General features: G+C 34.4%; 1 protein-coding gene across 1 annotated transcript; it reads right to left on the bottom strand.

Annotated features, from left to right (window-relative positions):
* Positions 1-6: 6 nt before the first annotated feature.
* On the bottom strand, positions 7-23,507 carry LOC126882471 (inhibin beta chain). Its single transcript, XM_050647436.1, has 4 exons — positions 23,504-23,507; positions 15,601-15,839; positions 11,638-12,014; positions 7-244 (listed from the first exon to the last, which is right to left on the bottom strand). The coding sequence occupies exons 1-4, from the start codon at positions 23,505-23,507 to the stop codon at positions 7-9; spliced, it is 858 nt and encodes a 285-aa protein (XP_050503393.1).
* Between the last annotated feature and the right edge of the window lie 1,812 nt (positions 23,508-25,319).

The following is a 25,319-nucleotide window of genomic DNA, read 5'->3' as shown; positions in this document are numbered from 1 at the left end:
TGTTGTTTACGGACAACCGCACTCGTCCACAACCATCTTAGGTAAGTCCCTTTTGATGATGGTCGAGTCCGGTCCGTAATATATTAAACTCATGCTGGAAAATTTTAACGGTGCACAACAAGGTGTCATACCTGATAGTTGTTGCGTCTTGCGCGCCTCTTCGATGACGTGCGTGTGGTACGTGACGTACGTGTCGGGGGTCCGATGGTGGCCGCAATCCCCTCGACAGTAGTTCGCGTAGTATCTGTAACAAGTAAAAAGAAAGCACAATTAGTATAACATACGACTACTTGGAGAAAACAGAAAATAATTCAGCTATAGATAGGGGTACCATAATTTATTAAGACCAAATCCGAAAAGGGGTAGTCCAAGGGGTTGTAGAAAATGTAAAATGTGAATTTGACTGTGTTGCTATTGCTATTTCTACATTGTACATTCTACATACAGTGCGATGGAATAAGTGTTGCCCCCCCCCTGTTAACTTGTTTATTTTAAGAATATAAGCAAAACGCTCTGACAGGTCGATTTTTAAACTAACCATAGTATATTATAGCATCAACGTTTCGAACTTTACGCGATTCCTCTTCAGATGACAGCCATAACTTTGATTTTTTTAAATGGGAAAGTACATCATGTGACACCTCATTTAAAAGCTCTTAAAATACTGAGTTCAAAAATGTATAATACTTTAATCCTGTTTGAGAGCGTAGGCGCAAAATTTCGGTCGAATTCTTTCTAAACGCAATCATTTTTTCGAATCCTTAAAAAACTAATGAATATTTTTGAAAAATTTGAACGCAGAATGAAATATTACAGTATTATCCATGGTCCAAAGTCCCTGAGAACTCCTATAATGCTTATTTTAATAAGTCACAGTGGTGAAAAAAAAGAGAAAATTTAGTGTGATTTTTAATTTCAAATATATCATTCAAAAGAAACTTTTTGTTTATTCTAAGGGACTGTCAGCCCTCAGTAATAATCTAGTCTTTCATTCTGAATTTAAATTTTTCAAAAATAGTTATTAGTTTCCTCAGGATTCAAAAAAAAATAAATGCGTTTAAAAAGAGTTCGACCGAAATTTTGCGCGTACGATCTCAAAAAGGATTAAAGTATTATATATTTTTGAAATCAGTATTTCAAAAACTGTTAAATGAGGTATCATATGATGTACCTTACCATTTTAAAAAATCAAAGTTATACCTGTCACCTGAAGAGGGATCGCGTAAAGTTCGAAACGTTGATGCTATAATATACTATGGTTAGTTTAAAAATCGAACTGTCCGAGCGTTTTGCTTATATTCTTAAAATAAACAAGTCAACAGGGGGACAACACTTATTCCACCGCAATGTATATGCGAAATGCATATGGCACAATTAACAGTACAGCTGTTTTGCTACAATATGCAACTATTCTCCTTTTCATGACCATTTTTCAGTGCGTCACAAATTATAGAAAAAAAGATAAGTCCGTGATAATACACATTTATGACATTTATTCTAACATGATATTTTAGTTAAATCTGACAGTTGTTGTAGAAAAAATAATATTACAAAACGATATAAAAAAAAAATTTGAAATAGAAAAGCTAGTTAAAATAATAATCGAAAAGATACGTTCAGCAGGAGCCGAAGTACCAGGCAGACAAAAGATGAATTTTACTATTTTAAAAATATTCGTAAAAGAAACGTTGCTTTTAGAAAATGCTTCAAATATTTCTTTCCATTTGTCATGAGTGTTTGGGGATTCTTCTTTAGGTAGTAAAGTCCATTTAGGTTTCAGCTTTTTTAGAACTTGGAGAAGTGACTAGCGCTTATCAGATAATTCACCGTTGGGCCAAGTGTTTTCCATTTTTTAGTAAAGAAAAAAATCCGGATTTCTCTCATATCCGGACTGTCCGGACGGAATCCGGACGTGTGGTAACCCTAGCTATACAGCGTTTCACGTTAAGAATAGAATATTGCGGAGATAGCCCCAAGTATTTCTTATGGACGATAGAAGCGTGCCGATACCTCGCGGTACTGACTAGAATGAATCGTATTTCGGCAGTCGAGTATCCATCCGCGCACGAGAGGTTTGGCAACACTGATCTCCGCAATCGTAACGTTCTTTTCTTAACGTGAAACAAAGTATAGAGCCAGATTGGACAGTATGCAGGAGAGAGTGTCTCCCTGGCGCATCCTTATTTGTTTTAAAATATTTAGAGAGTTTCCGAAAAAAAAAAATAACCGAACCAAAGAGAAATGGCTGGAAACAAAATGCGTCGAAATAGAAGAATGCAACAAAGGCACGATTTGTTTTAATTTACATAAAAAGGTAAAAGAGTTTACATCAACTTTCAAGCGATTTTCACACCATGCTGAACACGGATGGCAAACTGCTAGAATCAACGGAAGATAAACTGAAAGAATGGGAAAACTATTTTAAAATTCTTTTTCAGGACATACGAGAAGAACCAAGATTGCGAAATAACAACGAGGGGCCAGCAATTCTGAAATCTGAAATTATAAATGCAATTAAGCAACTCAAAACAAATAAAAGCCCAGGTCCAGATGGAATATACCCAGAAACGTGAAAATTAATCAAACCTATACAGAAGTAAAAACTTCAAATTGTATTTTGGTATAAAATCGTTTATTTAAAAACTATCTAAAAGTCGTCCATATGGATTGCAAAACGTTTTCGTTCTGATCAGAACATCTTCAGTGCATTCCGCAAACTAGTTGTAACTAGCACACCAATGAAGGTGGTAACTTCATAATATAGGGCTTACATTATAAATTTTAATAAAATATTGTGACTACTAGTCGATGTTAAAAGATTAAATTATGTATGTCCCTAAAGAGCAACATGCTTCCTTGCTCGAAAAAACTAGGTACTTGCCATTTCAATTAGCACAGACCAACTGGCTAATTGAAATGGCAAGTACCTAGTTTTTTCGAGCAAGGAAGCATGTTGCTCTTTAGGCACATACATAATTTAATCTTTTAACATCGACTAGTAGTCACTATCATCATGGGCGATTTCAACGCCAAAATAGGACAAGGTACAGTCGAGAATGTTGTGGGGTCATATGGTCTTGGCACAAGAAACGAAAGAGGAGAAAGACTGATACAATTCTGCCAAGAGACGGATATGGTTGTAATGAACACATTCTTTAAATTACATCCAAGAAGGCTTTATACATGGAAAGCACCCGGTGATACCCCAGGGAAAATCATAAGAAACCAAATTGATTTTATTAACATAAGCAAAAGGTTTAGAAATTCTGTCACCTCAACAAAAACATATCCAGGCGCCGATGTTTTCTCAGATCATAGTCTGTTAGTTGCAAATATCAACATACGACTCAAAATAATTCAAAAGAAAGTAAGACCCAAGATAGATATAAAACTACTGAAAGAAAATAGCATCCAGGAAAAAGTAAAAAGAGAGATTAATAAGAATTTTGCGAAAATAGTTGAAGACGCTCCTAGTGGCGTAGAAGAACAATGGAACGAAATGAAGACATCTATCAACACACTTTCGCATGAATATCTTAAATCAAAAAGAGAAAAGAAGCAAGAATGGATGACAGATAAAATATTGCAGATGATGGAAGAGCGAAGGAAATTAAAAGGTAGAAATGACAATGAATACAAAAAGTTGCATAAGAGTATACTAAGAGAAATAAAAGGGGCAAAAGAAGCATGGCTGATGGAGAAATGTACAGAAATTGAAACACTACAACGCAAACATGACGATTTCCATATGCACAAAAAGATTAAAGAAGTACAGAACATCAGAAAACAACGCAATATAGGCATAGTCGTAGACGTCGAAGGTCAAATTTTGACTACAATTGAAGATAAATTAAGAAGATGGAAAGAATATATGCAAGAATTATTCGAAGATGCTGCACGAAGTCCGTATGAAATAGACAATCCCTATGGCCCAGAAATAACAAACGAAGAAGTAACTATGGCCATTAAGCGGATTAAAGATGGGAAATCACCAGGACCTGATGAGGTGCATGGTGAAATTTTAAAGCTATTAGAGGCACAACAAATTACAGCTCTTACGAAGTTATTCAACAACATATACGAGACTGGTTACTTACCAAAAGACTGGCTACTATCAATATTCATTCCACTTCCCAAAAAAGCCAACGCTAGAAAATGTGAAGAACATAGATTAATTAGTTTGATGAGCCATGTACTTAAAGTACTCCTTACTATCATTCACTCGCGCATATACACCAAATTAGAAGAACAGCTGAGTGAAGTTCAATTTGGATTCAGATCAGGACTCGGAACGAGGGAAGCACTTTTCAGCTTGCAAGTTCTAATACAGAGAGCCAGGGATGTCAATTGCGATGTGTATGCATGTTTCATAGATTTCGAGAAGGCATTTGATAAAGTCCCACATGGAAAACTAATCGATATCCTAAAAACATCAGGACTCGATGGTAAGGATATAAGACTCGTTTCAAACTTATATCTCCAACAAAAAGCAACAGTTCGATTCGAAAATGAACTGTCCGAAATCTTCACGGTTGAAAAATGAGTCAGACAGGGTTGCATACTGTCACCAACATTATTTAACATATACTCTGAAAACATCTTTAGAGAGGCCTTGGACGAATCAGAAGATGGTATTGCAGTAAATGGACAACTTATAAATAATATTAGATATACAGACGATACAGTATTGCTGGCGGATAGTGCGCAGGGGCTCCAAAGGATCATGGATAATGTTGTAGAAGCATGTAACAAATACGGCCTAAAACTAAACTGTAAGAAGACAAAAATAATGATCATTAGTAAAAACACCAACATAAACGCCCAAATTACAGTAAACAATACACCTCTAGAGAGAGTACAGAAAATATGCTACCTGGGCTGCAACATTAAGGATACTTGGGATCATAGCTACGAAATAAAAACTCGTATTGAAAAAGCCAGAAGCTCTTTTAACAATGTTAAGAAAATTCTCTGCAACTTGTCTTTAAGTATCAATATACGCATAAGAATTCTTAGATGTTACGTCTTTAGTGTCCTCCTATACGGAGTTGAAAGCTGGAGCCTGACAGAAGATGCCATAAAACGGTTAGAGGCGTTTGAAATGTGGTGCTACCGACGTATGTTGAGGGTCTCATATATGCACCACACAACTAATATAACTATTCTCCAGAGGCTAGGAAAAGACAAAGAAAAAATTAACACCGTAAAGAACAGAAAATTGGCTTACTTCGGCCACATTATGCGTAATGAAAAATACCGACTGCTGCAGTTGATTCTACAAGGCAAGATTGAGGGCAGGAGAGGCCCTGGACGTAGACGTATATCCTGGCTGGCCAATCTTAGGAAGTGGACTGGTCTAACGTCAACTGATCTATTTCGAGCTGCCGTAAATAGAATAAGATGGGTCAATGTGGTCGCCAACATCTCTAGAAGATAGGCACTTTTAGAAGAAGAAGTAGTCACAATATTTTATTAAAATTTATAATGTCAGCCATATATTATGAAGTTACCACCTTCATTGGTGTGCTAGTTACAACTACTTTGCGGAATTCACTGAAGATGTTCTGATCAGAACGAAAACATTTTGCAATCCATGTGGATGACTTTTAGATAGTTTTTAAACAAACGATTTTATACCAAAATACAATTTGAAGTTTTTACTTCTGTATAGGTTTTTTTAAACTATGGTATACAGCCAACTATTGGGATTTTCCCATTGATTGAAAATTAATCAGCGAAGAAAATATCGAAATATTTGTCCTTTTATTCAATCGCATTTATAACACAGGTAAAATACCCCAAAACTAGCTAGAGTCAATATTCATCCCAGTACCGAAAAAGCGAAACCCACAACACTGCAATGAGTCCCCTCTGATAAGCCTTATGCAGTAAAAGTCCTATTAAAAGTCGTACATAATCTTATCTATAAAAAGTGCGAAACAATCATCGGAGACGATCAGTTTGGATTCAGAGCCGGCATGGGAACGAGAGAAGCCCTCTTCAATTTTCTAGTCCTCGCCCAAAAATGCTACGACCAACAGAAAGATATATTTATATGCTTTATCGACTTCGAAAAAGCATTTGATAGAGTAAGACACCACCACTTACTATTAGAACGTTTCCAAATAATCGGTTTTAATGAAAAAGACACCAATTTACTAAAAAAACTTGTACTGGAACGAAAACGCCAGCGTTAGGATCGAAGGTTTCACATCCGCAGAAGTAGAAATTAGAAGAAGAGTTAGACAGGGATGTGTTCTGTCGCCTCTGCTGTTTAATCTTTACTCCGAGTTTCTATTTAAAGAGGCACTGGAGGACTCCAAGGATGGCGTCAAGGTGAATGGCGTAAATATCAACAGCATCAAATACGCCCATGATATAGTGTTGATTGCGGATTCCGACTTGGGTCTACAACGTCTCATCGACAAGACCAGTTCGACCTGTAAGCAATTTGGTATGACAATATACATTAAAAAACCAAAGTGATGTCAATCCGACAAAACCAAAACGTACCTCAACCTTGCACAATAAATGGGCACATTTTGGAACAAGTCAATATATTTAAGTACTTGGGATGTTGGATCTATAGCAGCCTAAATTCTGATCTAGATATAAGATCGAGAATAGAACAGGCTAGAAAATTGCTAGTTTTGATGGGAAGTTAGCCACAATTTTACTAAAAAAATTTAATTAAAAAGATTTTATTAACGCTTCGACGTCCAATTCGGATGCCGTTGTCAAAATACAAAAAATATTAATGAATTAAATAAAAATATTGTTGCTTAGTAAAAAATTCTTCTAATAATTTATTTAATCTGACTCATTTATATCTGCAATTCCGATATATATTATACACTTTAAAGTAGAAGACTTTAAAATTATATTGGCAATATTTATGAGTTGCGTTCCTGGGACGACTTTACTGAAAGATAGTTCATTCGATTACATGAAATCAACCTCAACTCAAGAAAAAATCATAACATGTGATCTGTCTTTAAAAAGACAACCACATGCAATGGTGAGAGTAAAATTCTCGCGTTAGAGATTCCATAGTAAATCGCGAGGGAAAACCAGGGAAAAACCTCGTGATACTATCCCGAAATCGTGAGTATAAGGTCTTACTTTTGTTTACTCTCAAAACTAATACCAAATTCTGACCTTAATATGTAAATATGTTATTTTAAATTATAAATAATATTAATAATACATAGATATATAAATAATACCAAAATATAAAATCTGTACTAGCTCGATATGTTATTGACTTACTAATCCTGGTATTTTCTTTCTATTGACTTCCTCTTTTAGTATGGGTAACCACATCCTACTGCGTTCTACCGAGGAATTTGCGACACAATTGGCTTCATTTAGCATAATTACATAGAGCCGCTTCTTTGATTTTTCTCTTTTTACTATCTGTTTCTTTTAGGACTATACTTGAATCTCTCCACTGAACTCTATGTTAATTATCCCATGCATGTTGACATATTTGAGATCTATCAAATTCACTATTTTTAATATAAGACTGATGTTCACTTATTCTAACATTTAATGGTCTTAATGTTTCACCTAAATAAAATTGTTCGCATTCACAAGGTATTTTATAAATACAATTCTTTGTTTTTTCTTGTTCACTGTTAGGTTTAGTTTTAGATATAATAGATCTCAACGTGTTTGTTGTTTTGAATGTTGTTGAAATGTTGAATTTATTTCCAATTGAAATTTCTCGGATAGTCCTTTTATATAATGGTATTGATATTTTTCTCGTATTATTTCTTGTGAATGCTATAGGATCCCGTTCTAAGTTGTTCTGTTCAATTCGATCCAATCTTGACAATTCCTTATTTATAAACGATAAAGGATAATCATTTTTTAATAAAACAGATGTTAACAATTCTTTTTCTTCTAAGGCTAAAAAATCTTTCGAAAAAATCATAAACTGCTTTGTGATTCTCGAATAAAACTTGAAATTCGACTACTTTTATTCAAATGCTACATCTGGTCGACTCTTCTCCATGCAGTTGAGACATGGACCCTTAAAACATCAACCGTAAACAAGTTGGAGGCCTTTGAAATGTGGATTTATCGGAGAATCCTTAAAATGTCATGGATATCGCATACCTTAAACGAAGAAGTACTGCATAGAATAGACAAGGCAAAAGAACTTTTCAACGCAGTGAAAGTTAGAAAAACATCATACCTAGACCACATTCTGAGAAATAATAAGTACCAATATGCTCTTGTAGTGAAAGAAAAGGTCGAGAGAAGGAGAGGACTAGGAAGGAAAAGACAATCGCGGCTCAGAAACATCCCACAATGGACAGGGCTAAATTTTGAACAGCTGAAGACACAGAAGAGTTTTCAACTGTAGTAGCCGACCTTCATTGAGGAGACGGCACTTTAGGAAGAAGAAGAAAAAGAAGAAAAAGAGAGTTTCCCCTAGATTTGTACTCTACATTCAATTTTTTAAAGGTTAGTTTTTTTAAATTTACAAACTGATTTGGTACTTCTATCTTAAAGGTGTAACTTAGTAGGATGTTCGAGAAGATCTTGTACTCCGTCTAGAGAGTTTCATTTCCTCTATATAATTTATTCAGATTTCCTTATTTAGCATTTTCTCGATGTTCCACTGTCCTAATGTTCGTTTTAATTTTCTGTAATTATTTAGTTTATATTAGGTTAGTTTGTTAAATTTACAAACTGATTTGGTACTTCTATCTTAAAGGTGTAACTTAGTAGGATTTTTTTATGGCATAGACTTGGGTGTCATTTAGCCAGTCACAACTTTTTTTGTTTTCTGTTCATACATAAGGAAGGCAATGAGGTCCTTAGAGTTCCATAGCAAACTCTTCTACAGCTTTCTATTCAGTTCAAAAGCTGGCCGCTATGGACTGTCCAAGTTGGTCACCACATTTTCCATTATGTATCTTCTTCTTCTTCTTTTTTCATATGTACATAATATACCAAATTATCAGGATTAATAAGTTTAGAGGTTAATTTTAGTTTCACAGATAAATTTCATTAAACAATCATATATGTTCTTGCTGTTCAGAGACAATAGATAGGATACATTGAAAGGTGGAAAAACATTACATTTTATTAAATCTTGGATTAAATTATATGTGCATGGAATATATTTTGCGCACTCAAAGAAAGTATGATTTAAGTCACCAACCTTCTGACATTCTGTACAAAGATTTGAATCAAAAACTTTAATTCTTGCTAGATGTAGAGGGAAACATGCATGTCCAAACTTCATTCTAATTAATGTTGTTATATATCTTCGAGGTACTACATAATTTTTAAACCAATATATATTTGGAACAGAAGGTTGAATCAGTGAATACTGAGATTTGGATTTTTTACAAAGATCTCGCCATGATTGACTCCACTGATTTTTAACTCGATGCTTAATAGTGTTCGAGAAGATCTTGTACTCCGTCTAGGGAGTTTCATTTCCTGTATATAATTTATTCAGATTTCCTTATTTAGCATTTTCTCGATGTTCGACTGTCCTAATGTTCGTTTTAATTTTCTGTAATTATATTCTTGCTCTCACTATGATTTTTGCTCTCACTAGGTGATGGTCAGTATTTCTATCTAGGCGCCTGTGGCATCTTACATCCAGAACATCACTACTTATCTACATGTCTAGCATCCACAACAAACTATTACATGCTCAATTGTGGAGTTATCGTTAGAGACCCACGTCTGTTTATTAATGTTTTTATGTTGGAATGTAGTAGATTTTAGAAACATATTGTTAAACGTAATGCTTTCATCCTATATCTTATGAGATATCGTGGAGATTGTGTTGCTCTTTTTCGGTCTTAGGTTAGGTTCTTAAGAAGTTAGATTCTTAAGGCTCTATTAGTCTAGGTAACTGGTGGCGCACCTAGTGGCGCAACTAGTGGGCCCACCAAATTGTGAGCACGGGCAACTGGTGGCCGAGAATAGCCACCAGCAAAAATAATAAAATGAATTGGAATTGGAAAAATAATCAAATGCAATTGGAAACTTGTTTGTAATCAATTTTACGAAAAAAAGTTATTCTTCATAAAATGCTCTTAATAGTATAAAATATAAGATGCAACCATTAGATTCACATTTTGTGAATTTTATACGAGGTATGTCAAAAAAGATGAATTTCGCTCAAGGGTAAAGTATCCTTACATTAAACTTAAAAATGTTTTATAAAAAGTTGTTCGGAATTAAAAGCTATGTTTGAATATGCAATATCTTCTAATTGAAATATTGTGAACTGTAAAGGTACTTTACGCTTGGACGAAATTCATATTTTTTAACATACCTCGTATAGAATTGATAAAAGTTTATATGATTGCATCTTAGATTTTAGACCATATAAAGCTTTTTGTAAAAAATAACTTTTTTCGTAAAATTAATAAAAAAATATTTATAGATATTTGTAATAAAATGATTTGAATTGCATTTTTTTTCAATTAGGATGATGTAATAAAATGAATGCGTCCCAAAACATAGTTTTTTAATTCTTAATAACTTTTCATAATAACAATTTTCGATGTTGTGAAATCTAAAGGTACTTTACATACATTTTTTTTGACATACCTCGTATAACATAGACTATGCAGAGCATTTTATTTATATATAGAATATTTTTTTTTCGTAAAATTGATAAGAAAAAAAGTTTCCCATATGGTTCCAAGTTACGCAGACATACTGTACCTATATATAAAAGCTCAATTTTTTTTTAAATCTTCCAATTAACGTCACATTTGGATTCAGCATAATCAAAAACAAAATAGAAACATTTTTGATCAAGGTAAAGTGATGAATTCACCGATATTTCTAAATATAAAAAGAGATTTTATTGTTTAAACAATGAATAAACAATTAACGGCTAAATCTGGGAGAAGAACTTTTTAATATAGCATATTTATAACTCAACAAAAAAGGTTTTAGAAAAATATACGCTTGTTAACAGAAAATATAGAAGTTAATAGAAAAGAAATACGAAGCACTCGATTACAATACAAATGAACTAGTGGTGGCCGACACCAGTTGCTCAGTCTAATAGGGTCCATATAACATAATGCCCCGGCTTGGTGGCGCCACCAGACCCGGTTACCCGGCTGGTGGACTGGTTCGGCCACCAGATCGACAACAATTTCTGGTGGCGCAACCAGTTGCCGTAGTCTAATAGGTCTCATTTACTTAAATGCCCCGTGACGTCATGAGTCACTGGTGGAGCAACTTGGTGGCGTCACCAGTTGCCTAATATAATAGCGGCCTTAAAGTTGCATTGAAGTCTCCACAGCTTATGTGCATGTCTTGTTTGGGGATTGTGTTTTATTTTCTTTTCTTTTTATGCATAAACTTATTTTTTATGAGGCTTTAGATACTCTACATATTTAATTTATGGTTTTACCATCAATCAATTACACTGGCGGATCCAGAAATTTTTTTGGGGGGGGGTTCATGGATCTTGAGGATGATTACTTTTCTCTGATGCAAGGTCACTTTTAGTCTTACCACCAATAGGATAAGTGGGTTTTCAAATATTTGGGGGGTCATGACCCCGTGAGCCCCCTCTAGATCCGCCACTGATCAATCAATGTTATGGTCATATTTTAAAAGAAAAATAATAATTCAACTTACCCTTGTGGTGCTATCACCCAGTCATCCCATCCCAGCGCCTTAAAACTAACATAAAATCTTTGCTTGCAGCATTGATTCCCAGAATCTTCTGAACAATCAATGGCTCTCCGTCGGACCCGCTTCGCCGTACTGGGATCTGTATGTATTACTAGGAACGGCCTATTGGTGTTGGCTTTAAGGCTTCTTTCGTTGACGTTGTTAAAAAGATGGATGTGCCAATTGGCACAACAGCTGCAATCAACGAAGAGTCGCAGCTTTTCGTCGTTCGACTCCGCTAGCCATTGTCGGACGATCTCTGTAAGGTCTATTTTTTGCCAACCGCTTCGCGATTCTTCTAGAGTTACAGAGATGGGATCTGATGTGAGGCGATCGAATTGCTGAAACAAAAAAAGGTTAAAGCTAAAAAATGCACAAAACAGGGCCATAAAGCTACTTCGCCACACCATGAAAATATGGGAAACAGTAATTGATAGATGGATACGACAACAAACCGAAATTCCGATAATCAATTTGAATTTCTGCAGGGTAAAGCAACCACAGATGCAACCATAGGTAAAATGATATATTTGGATGATGAAATGTATGGATGAAATGGAAGGAAGCGAGTGCTGTGCTGTGTGATAGAAATTTTCCAATCAAGCGGAAGTGAAAATTCTATAAAACAGCCATAAGACCGGCTATGATGTACGGAACTAAATGCTGGGTAGTTAAAAAGAAAAACGAACAGCGAATATATGTGGCGAAAATGAGAATGCTTAAATGGATGAGTGGAGTGACAAAAAAGGATAAAATTAGGAATGAGTATATTAACGGAAGTTTAGGGATGGCACCAATTGATTCTAAAATGAGGGAGCATAGGTTAAGATGGTTTGGTCATGTTCAACATCGAGTCGATAATTGCCCAACATGAAGAATTGCTGAACTACAAGTTCCTGAAACAAGCAGAAGCGGAAGACCAAACGAGACGTGGGGGAGAGACGCTTAGGCAAAACCTGTCGGTAAAGGGGATTGATGTTGATATGACCCAAGATAGAAATTGGAAAAATGCAATTAGGGAACCCGATCCTGCATAGGAATAATGGCAAAGAAAATGATGACAATGAAAGTATCATCTGCGATATCATTTCTTGCACATTATATCTTTCTGTGTATCACCTCTCTTTTTGTACAGTTTATCACGGTTACTTTGTGTGACTAAATAATCGTGACTCATTTGGGACGCAACCACTTTATTTCTAAATAGGGCACTTCTTACACAATACAATTCATTATTTCGAAGTTTTTTATTTCTGGTTTGCCTTTTTCTCGTGAAATCAAGTAAACTTTTGCGATTAGGTCTGACTTTACCTATAGTATATAGTTATTTAGCATAGAAATCTTCCAATAGTTTGCAACTTGTAAAAATTTATCAAAACCAGCCGAAGATTTGAGTGGTATATCTTGGCATAATTCAGTTACAATATTGTATAACAGGACATTATTTTCACTGCCTCACTTAAATATAGATAATAAACTGGTACAGATACCCAGCAGATGCTACAAATAGCATCACACTTTGCCCAATTTTTACACCTACAGTTAATTATTATTGGCTTCTTGGGCACATACAGTTTGATAGAACTACGTCCTTTAAATTTCACCATATATTCATCAATAGAACATGTACCTCCTGCATGGCTTGTTCTTTAAAAATTTCATTTAGTCTAACTATAAATGGTCTTATCTTATATAATAAGTCAAAGTTAAGTGAACGTCTCTCTTGAGTTGCTGAATTGTCATTTAGATGGATATTTTCTATTAACTATTCGAATCTGGTTATTGTAAAAACTTTGGAGATAACAGGATTATTATAAAAGACTTGACCAATATAAACCTCTGTCTGGTGAAGAGAATGATGAAGGCAAAGAGAATGATGATTTTAAACGGCCATGACATAAATAAAGAACGTAAGAGGAGTGAGAGAAAGGAATCAAAACATAGATGAAAGAATATCGAAAGGGAGCAAAACGGTTGGAAAATCACAATAGCCAAATACGTTATTAAAAGTAAAATAAGTCAGTGACAACAAACTTCACACCTATGAAACAGTCATACAAAAATGCAGTTATATGCGAGTAAAATATGGATAATGAATCAGCAAGAGAAGAGGATATATATATTTCGAAAAGAAAAATTCAATGAAACATGCTTAGAGGAATATAAAACGAGAAAGTAACGAGGAGAAAGTAAACAAATAAGGGATTAATGCATATGTAAGGAAAATAAAAGGATATTGAGGAAATTTGAGCCCAAAGAGCTAGATGGCTAGGACACAACATACGAATATGAGAAAAATAGCCAGAAAATACGAATTTGACGTTTTTAAATTTAGTTTTGTAGCAACAGAAAGGTCCATTTTCCAGCTACATTAATAAGAGGGGAAACCCATAGGAAAGCTAAACCAGTTCAAATATCTAGGTGTAGATGTACCAAGTAATCATGACCCAGCCAGAGACCTGAGAGGACAAATAAACAAGGCCGCAAACATGTCCGAATTTTTGAGAGATGTGGTCTAGAATAACCAATATATGAAAAACAACAGCAAAGTTAGAATTTAGAAAACTTGCATCAGACATCTGGTGATTTATGCTTATGATATTGAATCAAGAGGAGACAACAACAAAACCAAAGACATGCTACGAACAGCCGAAATGAAGACCGTAAGAGCTATAGCAGGGACGACCAGAAGGGATAGAATACGAAACAACATCATCATGGAAAAATGTGGCGTGCAAGATCTAGTAAGATGAGGTAGGCAAAGACGAGGAGAATGGTTCAGTCATGGGAGGAGCACATACTATCAAAAATTGCGCTAGAAGGAAAACCAGCTGGCAAGCGTTTACCGGGGAGACCACCAAAAAGATGGAGAGATAGCTGACAGTCTACCTCTCAAGAAATACTTCTTCTTCTTCTTCCTTGGTGTATGTAGGCTTTAAAGCCCGTTTCTTCTTCAATATTAGCCTCCTAAATTGTTTAAGTTATCGCACCATCTTTTTCTTGGTCTGCCAATACTTCTTTGTCCATTTAGTGACTTATCTCGTGCTATTCGTACTATCCTATCCTCTACCATTCTACTAATGTGTTCGTTCCACTCCTGTTTCCGTTTTGTCACCCATCCATTTATGTCTTCTACATCGCATGATCTTCTTATATTTTCGCTTCTCTCCCTATCCGACAGACTTTTCCCTGATATTCGTCGGAGTATTTTCATCTCTGTTGTTTCTAGTTATCGTCTTGTTTTAGATATGTCAGATCTTGTCTCCGCCGTGTATATAGGTCTAATTTCTGCTTTATAGATTCTTGCTTTTGTGTCCTGTCTTAAGTGTTTGTTCTTTCAGATTGTGTCATTAAGAGATCCCGCCACTTTGCTTGCTTTTAAGCTTTGTTGTCGTACTTCCTCTTCAACATCTCCGTAACTGGTTATATCTATTCCCAGATATCTAAATCTTGCTTCCTGCTTCATTATTTTTCCATCAATTTCGATCTTACACCGTAGTGGCTATTTAGGTGTTGTCATACATTTGGTTTTTTCTGCTGATATTATCATATTGTACTCCTTGGCTGTTGTATTGAAGATATGTGTTAATCTTTGGAGATCATCTTCTGTCTCGGCGATTAATGCGGCGTCGCCTGCATAACATAATATTTGGATTTCAAGAAATACTTCTACGTCGGAATTAACAGATCGACAGATTTACAACAAGTATAAGACGAAGAAGAAATAATATAGATGAATAACGAATGGGTTTATCACACTACAAAAAGCTGACCATGCCAGACTTTTGGATAGAAAAAAGATTGCTGGGAAAATAAATGATTTTTTTATCTTTAAAGTTCTGCACTTTTCTGCAAATCTTTAACTAAATAATTACACATAAATATATGACAAAAATAGATTCTCGACAAATATAAATCACATCTTACCCTTGAACTAAGTGTAACAGACTCCGGCAACGTTGTCGATATGACTTTGAAGACGAATACGTCGGTGGTCCGACATTTGACTGTGGACGCAGCACCGTGATAGCGTTGCGGCGGCGGCGTCTGGAAATCCGCCTTCAGCCACAGCGTCGCTGTCCTCACCTGGAATTCCTGACCTACTTGATTGGATTCCTGAATTGTGGCACGGAATTCCAACAGCCGGTTTTGATTGACTCTTGGACCTGTAACGAAGGAAGAGATTTCTATTAGGGAATCGAGCAGATACGATCGAATAGGTGTTTGTAATGTAGTGAATTATCAGTATGTGTATACACTAAGAAAACAGGTGCGCTGTTAGATATTAAATAAAGTAGTGACACATATTAATTTTGTAAAATATGTTTACATAAAAAAGGCATAAATACAATATAATATAGCAACAAAATTGTATAAAAAATCCTAGATAATTCAATAGTCAATTATAACTTTAAATAACTTTCGATTATTTCCTTCATAGGAGATTCTGACCAATAGAAAGCTACAGAAATAAAAATTAAAGTGATTATTTTTGGATGATTTTAACTTTCAATCGTATAGTAAGATATTTGATCACGTGTTTAATTCTGTCCAATCAGATTAAAATTATACTGAGGATTATCTACTGTAGAAAATTAGCGATAGAATTTTTTTAAGTAGCTTGTTTCTGATTAATGGCAACCAGTTTCCTAGTTTTGACAACTGTCACATTTAAGAGAATCTCCATAATATACGTATTAAAAAATAATCTTACGAATATCGACAGTAAGAATAAATAAGAAAATAATGCTTCATTTTTACCCAAATTTGTTGTCATTGGGCAATAGCCACTCGACCCCTGCGGGCTCTCGTGTCTATTGCCAGACAACAAATTTTCGAAAAACTGTCGCATTATTTTCAATTTATTCTCACTCTCTTGTGATATTATACCCGATTATTTTTTGATGATTTTAACTTCCAAGCGTATAGTAAGATATTTGATCACGTGTTTAATTCTGTCCAATCAGATTAAAATTATACTGAGAATTATCTACTGTAGAAAATTACCGATAGAATTTATTTAACTAGATTGTTTCTGTTTAATGGCAACTAGTTTCCTAGTTTTGACAACTGTCACATTTAAAATAATATCCATAATATACGCATTAAAAAATAATCTTATGAATATCACACGACAGTAAGAATAAAAAAGAAAATAATGCTTCATTTTTACTCAAATTTGTTGTCATTGGGCAATAGCCACTCGAGCCCTGCGGGCTCTCGTGTCTATTGCCAGACAGCAAATTTTTGAAAAAGTGTCGCATTATTTTCAATTTATTCTCACTCTCTTGTGATATTATACCTGATAATTTTTGATAATATCCCGTCGTCAAGTGTATTACGTCAGATGCCCTTCGTTGCTACGAAAAAATACATTCAGTGACATTAATGACAATTAATGTTTTAAAAGATATACAAAATATGTAAAAGTAATGACTTTCAACTGTCAAATATAGGGTTTTTAATCGATTGTCATTTGTTTCGAGCTTCTGTCATATGTTGTATAATCCGTATCATCATCATTCTCTTTGCCTTATCCCTATGCGGGGTCGGCTTTCCTAATTGCATTTCTCCACACAATTCTATCTTGGGCCATATCAATGTTAATCCCCTTTACCAACATGTCCTGCCTTATCGTCTCCCCCCAGGTCTTCTTTGGTCTTCCTCTCCTACTCCTTCCAGGAATCTGCACTTCAGCTATTCTTCGTATTGGGTGGTTAACGTCTCGACTTTGAACATGACCAAACCATTTTACCTATGCTCTCTCATTTTGGCATCAATTGGTGCCACACCTAGACTTCCCCTAATATACTCATTTCTAATTTTATCCTTCTTTGTCACTCCACTCATCCATCTAAGCATTCTCATTTCCGCCACATGCATTCGTTGTTCCTCTTTCTTTTTCACTGCCCAACATTCAGTCCGTACATCATAGCTGGTCTTATGGCTGTTTTATAGAATTTTTCCTTCAGCTTCATTGGGGTTCTGTCACACAACACACCACTCGCTTCTTTTCACTTCATCCATCCAGCCCTAATTCTACTGCATGCATCTCCATCTATTTCTCCATTACTCTGTAATATCGATCCTAGGTACTTAAAACTATTGCTTTTCACAATATTTCACCATCCAAAGATACCATTTTATTTGTAGTAGTTCCATATTTAAATGAACAATCGAAATACTCTGTTTTTGTCCTACTAAGTTTTAATCCTTTTTCCTCCAGAGCTTGTCTCCACTGTTCCAGTTTTTGTTCTAAGTCTTTTTTACTATTTACTACTAACACGACATCATCAGCATACATTAAGCACCATGGAATGTTACCCTGTAGTTTCGCTGTTATCTGGTCCAAAACTAATGAGAATAAATACGGACTAAGCACAGAACCTTGATGCAATCCTACTTTCACCTTAAATTTATCAGTCTCTCCCACACCTGTCCTAACACTAGTCGTTACTCCCTCATACATATCCCTCACAATCTTTACATATTCACCAGGGACTCCTTTCTTATTGAGTGCCCACGACAGAATCTCTCGAGGAACTCTATCATATGCTTTCTCAAGATCAATGAATACCATATGAGCGTTTGTTTCTTTACTCCTGTATTTTTCCATCAACTGCCTTATAATGAAAATTGCGTCTTATCTGTTGTTGATCTACCCTGCATAAAGCCAAATTGATTCTCGGATATTTCGGTCTCTTCACGTATTCGTCTATCAATTACTCCTTCCCATATTTTCATGGTGTGGCTAAGCAGTTTTTTGGCCCTGTAGTTTGTACATTGTTGTATATCTCCCTTGTTTTTGTAAACAGGTACCAGCATACTGCTTCTACATTCGTCTGGCATTTGTCCAACTTCCATAATTCTATTAAATAGACCTGCTAGCCACCTTGTTCCTGTCTCTCCCAATGCTCTCCATACTTCCCCAGGAATATCATCTGGTCCTACCGCTTTTCCTTTCTTCATTTTATGTTGTATAATCCGTGTATAATATTAATATACACGGATTATACGACATATGACAGAAGTTCGAAACAAATGATTGTGAATGAAAAGCCCTACTTATAGAATAACAACTGTGTGTTTAATTGTACTAATTTGTACTTACATAAATAAATTAGAATAAAATTTTGGTTTTAAACAGTTTTATTCATGAAATAATCGCAGCAAATTGCCTCGATCTCTAAAATTATTATCGAATTGTTGCTCTCGTGACACTTTGACATAATTTCACTCCCCTTCGGGTCGTGAAATTAAAACTGTCAAAGTGTCACTCGGGAAAAATTCGATAATTTTAGAGCTCTTGTGCAATTACTACTGGTAATTTGTTATATTTGGTTTATTTATTTAACAAAAATATCCTAACTAAATGTAAAAGCTAACATTAACTAACATTGTATTGTAAAAACGTCGAAAAACTTTTTCAGCCTTTTACTTCTGCTGAAAAATAATAAAAGGAGTACAAAATGGCCAACAAAATGGGAACAAAATCATCTAAATAAATTACAAAATTTCCAGAACGTTTTCGATCTTATCAGATCATCATCAGTGAAAAATTCTACTTTGTAGTTGAAACTGGCCCACTAGTTGATTTTAAAATTTTGATGTTACATAGGTTTTAAATAAGAATTAAACTTATGAAACGACACTAGGTTGCTGTTAATGGATTAAATGGATTAACTTATGGAGCAACCTGGCTTCCTTGCTTGAAAAAATAAACGGGGTACTCATCGTTTGGAGGATGCGCATCCTTCAACGATAAATACCCTCTGATGTGACAGGTTATTCAACAGGGGGTGTAGATCATTAGGGATATATCTATAAGAAATGGACAAGCTATCTTAGTGCTGGTATTCCTTCCCCATTAAATGAATATTCTTGTTATTGGCTATCAGGTTGACGTGAAATTTAGAACGAGAATGTTAAGGTGCTCTGTTTTCTCCGTTCTGATATAGGGCATGGTAGCTTGGGCACTAAAAAAGATAAACATCAAAAACATTGAGGCATTCGAGATGTGGTGCTACAGGAGTATGTGGAAAATACCATGGACGGAGAAAGTAATAAATCAATATGTTTTGCTGAAGATGGAGAAGGAATGCGAAGTCAGTAAAACCATACAAACGAGAAAACTGAAATATCTAGCCCACATAATGAGAGGGGAAAAGTAGTCCCTGCTAAAGCTGTACTCCCATAATCCAAAGAAAAATCTCGGGAAAGGGAAATGTGAGACGCAGGAGGATTTATAGTTCAGAGAAATAAGGAAAAAAAATATCGTGTTGGTGACACATCCCCCTCCAGGCTGAAACCAAATTTTTCGAGTAATATGGTCATCTATAATAATAACCTATATGTTTCCTGCAGCCGATTTTGATGATATACATAGTTATAAACAAATGAAGATCAAAAAACGGTAAATTTTCGCTTTTTTCGTCTCTTACTAAAAAATTGGGCATTTTAAACAAATTTGAGAGTAATAAACTCATAAACCGTATAAAAAACTTCAATATGGCGTTCGCTGAATATGTCTATCCTTATTGGTTACTTAGAAAATTGCCAAATAAATAATAAATTTTGAGTTTTTTTAAATATTCATAACTTATGTAAAAATTAACTTAGAACCTTCTTATTACATGGAATGCTGAGACTTATGGTGCTTAAATTACACCCTAAATTCCAAAGCAATTGGTCAAATAGTTTAAAAGTTATTTAATTTGTTTATCCAAAATTAATTTTTTTTGCAACACTGTAAGTCAGAAAATGATGAAGTTACAGTAATATTTTGGATAGTTTATGAAAGAAGAAAATTTACAGTATTAATTTAATTTAAAAAAAATGACAAAAAATAATTACAGATATTGCAAAATAATTTTGCAAAAACATGTGAATTAAAAAAATGGGGGGGCTAACTTTGTCCCTAAATGTCCTAGAACAGTTGTTTTTCTTTCTAAATGTGTATAAAAATTCAGTCTTTCTAAATATGAAAAACTAATTTTTCTACGGGTAACGGTTAAAAAGTTATTCTAATTGTTTTTAAGTAAGCAAAAAATGGACATGTTTTTGCAAAATAATTTTACACTGTTTAAAATTATTTTTTGTCATTTATTTTTAATTAAGGTAATAGTATAAATGTTCTTCTTTCATAAACTGTCCGAAGTATTATTGTAACCTCATAATTTTCTGACTTACAGTGTTGCAAAAAAAATGAATTTGGGAAAAATAAATTAAATAACTTTTAAACTATTTGACAAATTGCTTTGAAATTTAAAATATAATTTAAGTACAAGAAGTCTCGGCATTCCGCGTAATAAGAAGATTCTAAGTTAATTTTTACCTAAGTTACGAATATTTATAAAAACTCAATATTTATGATTTATTTTGCAATTTTCTAAGCAACCAATAAGGTTGGACATATTCAGCGAATGCCATATTGAAGTTTTTTATACGATTTATGAGTTTCTTACTCTCAAATTTGTTTAAAGTGCTTAACTTTTTGGTAATAGACGAAAAAAGCGATAATTTACCGTTTTTCGATCTTCATTTGTTTATAACTATGTATATCATCAAAATCGGCTGCAGGAAACATATAGGTTAATAATATAGATGTCCATACTACTCAAAAAATTTGGTTTCGGCCTGGAGGGGGATGTGTCACGAGAAAAACCTTATTTCTCTGGACTATTAATGGTTGCGAAATTTAAGGGAGTGATATGGGTGCAGTTCAATACAATTGTTCATAGCTGCAGCCAACAAAGTTAAGATTGCTGTGATGGTAGCCAACGTCCGATAGGAGACGGTACTCCAAGAAGAAGAAGAATGACGTCGCCCAACTAAAATTCTGGATGATACTGTTGACACCAAAGTCTTAATTTTCTTCAATTTTATTCAAAAATAAAAATAAAAATTATTTTGTTACATACCTATCACCTTTTTTTCTTTTTGTTACATACCTATCACCTTTTTGCCTTGTACAAAAAATGGGAGTAGGATAAATACGGAGGTCATTATGGAACTAGTTTTAGTGTTACCAAAATGAATTATAAAATTAAAAATTAAATCCCTAGGACTAAGGATTTTGATCTGAGATTATGACTTTGAGAGTGTTTAAACTTATGTCTAAGTTATTTCGATATCAGTGTACTTCTATGAGACGCCACTTTGTTATATTAGGATTTAATTTAGTGCCATAAAAAACACTAGCACAGATAGTAGTATTAGAGAAAGTACGTATCTTAAACCCTAGGGACTATGTAAATAGCTTTATAAAAGTATAACATTACTAATAGGTAAACAAAATAATAAAAAACTGAGAATTATTGGAACAGAGAATACACTTTCGACAATTCGTATATCGAACCGACAAGTACGAAGATGAGTGGTTAAGCGAATTAAGTCACTTGTATTACATTTTGAAATATTAAACCTAGTTTAATACAGAACCTTTTCGTAAATAAAATAATTCAAAAATGCCCTGATCAATGTGAGTTATTGGGGCATAAATGTGCTTATATTTCAAGTGGTACAAAGCACATTTAAAGATAGTATCTGATTATAAATTAAACAAGAGTGGGGAGAGCACACAACCCTGCCTGAATCCCTTTAGAATCTTACTCTCTTCTGTCGAGTTCCCATTAATACGAATGGTCGTTGTTTAACACCAATATAATTTTTAATTTTCCTGGCGTCTCGGCTATCAATTCTTTTATCTCTTAATATTTTATAATTAATTTTTCATGATGCACTATATCGGATGCCTTTTCATGATTAATAAAAAGGCATAAAGGCATCTTTTCGTTGATTTTGACATTTCTGTAGCAAGACATTCATTACAAAAAGTGCCTTTCAGTTCATAGCTCATCTCTAAATCCAAACTGGGTTTTATCTTCATCTTCTTCATACTTTACAAATTCCTGATTCTACTGTTCATGATACGTAGGCAAAACTTCAAAGTGCTACTACTCATAAGACTATAAGCGTTCTATAAGTTTATAGTCCTACCGTGTTTCGGACGTTGTTTCTTTTTTGGTAAAGTAGTTGTGAATTCAGACCTCATCCAATCCTCTTAGTCGAGGCATTGAAGGATTAAAATGCCGATTTTTTTGCAGTAAGACGGATTTTAATGCGGATTGGTGCGTTGGATTCGTGAGAATGTCAGGAAATTTTGTGAACTAATGTAATGAATAAGAAATCTCAAATTGCATTTGTGCATAAGAAAAATGCATTTCAAAAATGCATTTCGGTAAACAGTGGGAAAAATTGACTCAATTTTCTTACTCGGGCGTTTTTGGGTAGCTGAAAACGAATATGAGGTCGGCGAGAGTGTGAAAACTACCTGGTGCCTTCATTGGGTATAATAAACGTCTTCCTCTGGAGTAGTATGGTAATTTGTTAAATAATTGGCCCAAACTTGTAACTCGGGAGTTTTTGGGGTCGCTGAAAATGAATATGAGGTCGGCGAGAGTGTGCAAACTACCTGGTGCCTGCAGCGGGTGTAATAAACGTCTTCCTCTGGTGTATTATGATAATTTATCATATAATTAGTTTAAACTCGTTATTCGGGGGTTTTTGGGGTAATCTATTTTCTTCGATGTAACTATAGTGATCGAAAAGGGTGGTATTTTTATTATAAATAAACATAAATATTTATTATTTTAATATATTTATGATTAAAAAAGTTCATTATACAAAATTTATCGTAATTTATCTTTAAAATTCATTTTCTTCATCATTATCATCATCTTCTTCATTATTGCCTTCCTCTCTCGAGTCCAATGCATTATTTGTGCAATCAGAGAATGCACAATTTTTGCAGGCTAAATTACAAACTAACCCATGCTTCCCGCACCCGCATGAGTGGCCGCAGTCTGACTTACAACTACAGAATATTAAATTTAAAATGTTTGGAGGACCAGGTGGCTGAGTCATTCTAACTGGAATTAATACATTCTTTTGTAATTCCCATCCCCAATCGGTTGGGTTCATGTTACTCTCCTCTCCGTGCAGCCAAATTTGTGTTTGTAAATATACCCTTTTTAAATGTTGGGTAAATGCATCAACAGATGAAAGAATTTTTCCAATGACAATCTTTTTATTTTTGGCAATACCTTTAAGTTCATTATGTATCTAGTAATTTTCTCTCAAGGCAAAACCACATCACCCACTTGTGCCTTAATTCAAACTGCTTTAAATGATATGAAATTAGAATTTAGTCGTTGCGATATTTATTTTCAGTGACCCCAAAGACCCCCTAGTAACAAGTTTGGCCCAATTATTTAACAAATTACCATAATAGTCCAGAGGAAGACGTTTATTACACCTGCTGAAGGCACCAGGTAGTTTGCACATTCTTGCCGACCTCATATTTATTTTCAGCGACCAAAAAACCCCCCGAGTAATGAGTTTAAGCCGAATATGTGATAAATTACCACAATACTCCAGAGGAAGACGTTTATTACACCCGCTGCAGGCACCAGGTAGTTTGCACACTCTCGCCAACCTCATATTCGTTTTCAGCGACCCCAAAAACCCCCGAGTAAGAAAATTGAGTCAATTTTTCCCACTTTTTACCGAAATGCATTTTTGAAATGCATTTTTCTTATGCACAAATGCAATTTGAGATTTCTTATTCATTATATTAGTTCACAAAATTTCCTGACATTCTCACGAATCCAACGCACCAAACTGCATTAAAATCCGTCTTACTGCGCCTAAAATCGACAGTAAGACCTTTTTTTTGTGCTTCAATGCCTCGACTATATGGAATCTCGCCAGTTGAGTACACATGATTAAAAAGCTAAGCCAATATTTTATCGTTTTCTTGGAAAACAGAAAAACAGCGAAAGCGAAGAAGTAGTAGGATCGAAGAAGTATAAATAAATAATGCAAAGTACCAGTTGTTCTTTGTTGTGTTGTTCTTTGTTTTATTTCAATCAATTGATATACTGTATTTTCATAAATTAAATTTTTGCTATTGTTTCAACAAAATTTACTAAATTAAAATTTTCAAATACCTATAACATCTACAAAAAGTGATAATAATAAAACTATAGAGCTGTTTTTTTAAAAATACGTTACGTTATACCCTCGTTTTGACAATTTTAACGGTCATAAGTTAAAGCTCCGAAATCTTACCCCAGTTGTTGTGCTTTAAAAACACTGTTGACCTCAACTTCCTCTTTATGGGGTCAAAAAATACGAGTTCGAACTCAGACAGTGCATTAGAAGAAAATTATGGCAGCAGTTTCCTTAGAGAGCAAAGATACATTGATCGAAGTAATTTCTTAGCAATTCATTTGTTTAATGGACTATTATGGTATAAGAGCAATTGGTTTAAGGTGACCTTGGGATTTATTACGATGTATGGGAATTAGTGTAAATTTTGTTAAAGTGTGTTCAGATTTACACAAAGTTTACAGACATTTTACAACTAGATATATTTCTACTTATTTTATTAATTATCGACTGTGTAAGTAAGTTGTATAACACTACCGAATTGTGTTAAAATATCGGGAAGTGGTTTGCGGATGGATATTAAACTACATTTATTTCGGAAATTCGATATTTCGTTGAATGGTTATTTTTAATTTTTTATTATTTGGTCAGTCCTCTTATACGTTGTCGAAGCATGGACATTAAAAATATCCACA

Source organism: Diabrotica virgifera, chromosome 3 (genome assembly GCF_917563875.1).
Source record: "Diabrotica virgifera virgifera chromosome 3, PGI_DIABVI_V3a".
Lineage (NCBI taxonomy): Eukaryota > Metazoa > Arthropoda > Insecta > Coleoptera > Chrysomelidae > Diabrotica > Diabrotica virgifera.
This window is presented reverse-complemented; position numbering and strand designations above follow the sequence as displayed.

Bases quoted from the DNA above. Each gene is read 5' to 3' on its own strand.
- LOC126882471 (XM_050647436.1), bottom strand. The intron at 12,015-15,600 runs GTAAGATGTGAT...TTTTTGTTTCAG, and splicing joins CTGTTACACTTAGTTCAAGG to CAATTCGATCGCCTCACATC. The intron at 245-11,637 runs GTAAGTTGAATT...TACTTGTTACAG, and splicing joins TGGGTGATAGCACCACAAGG to ATACTACGCGAACTACTGTC.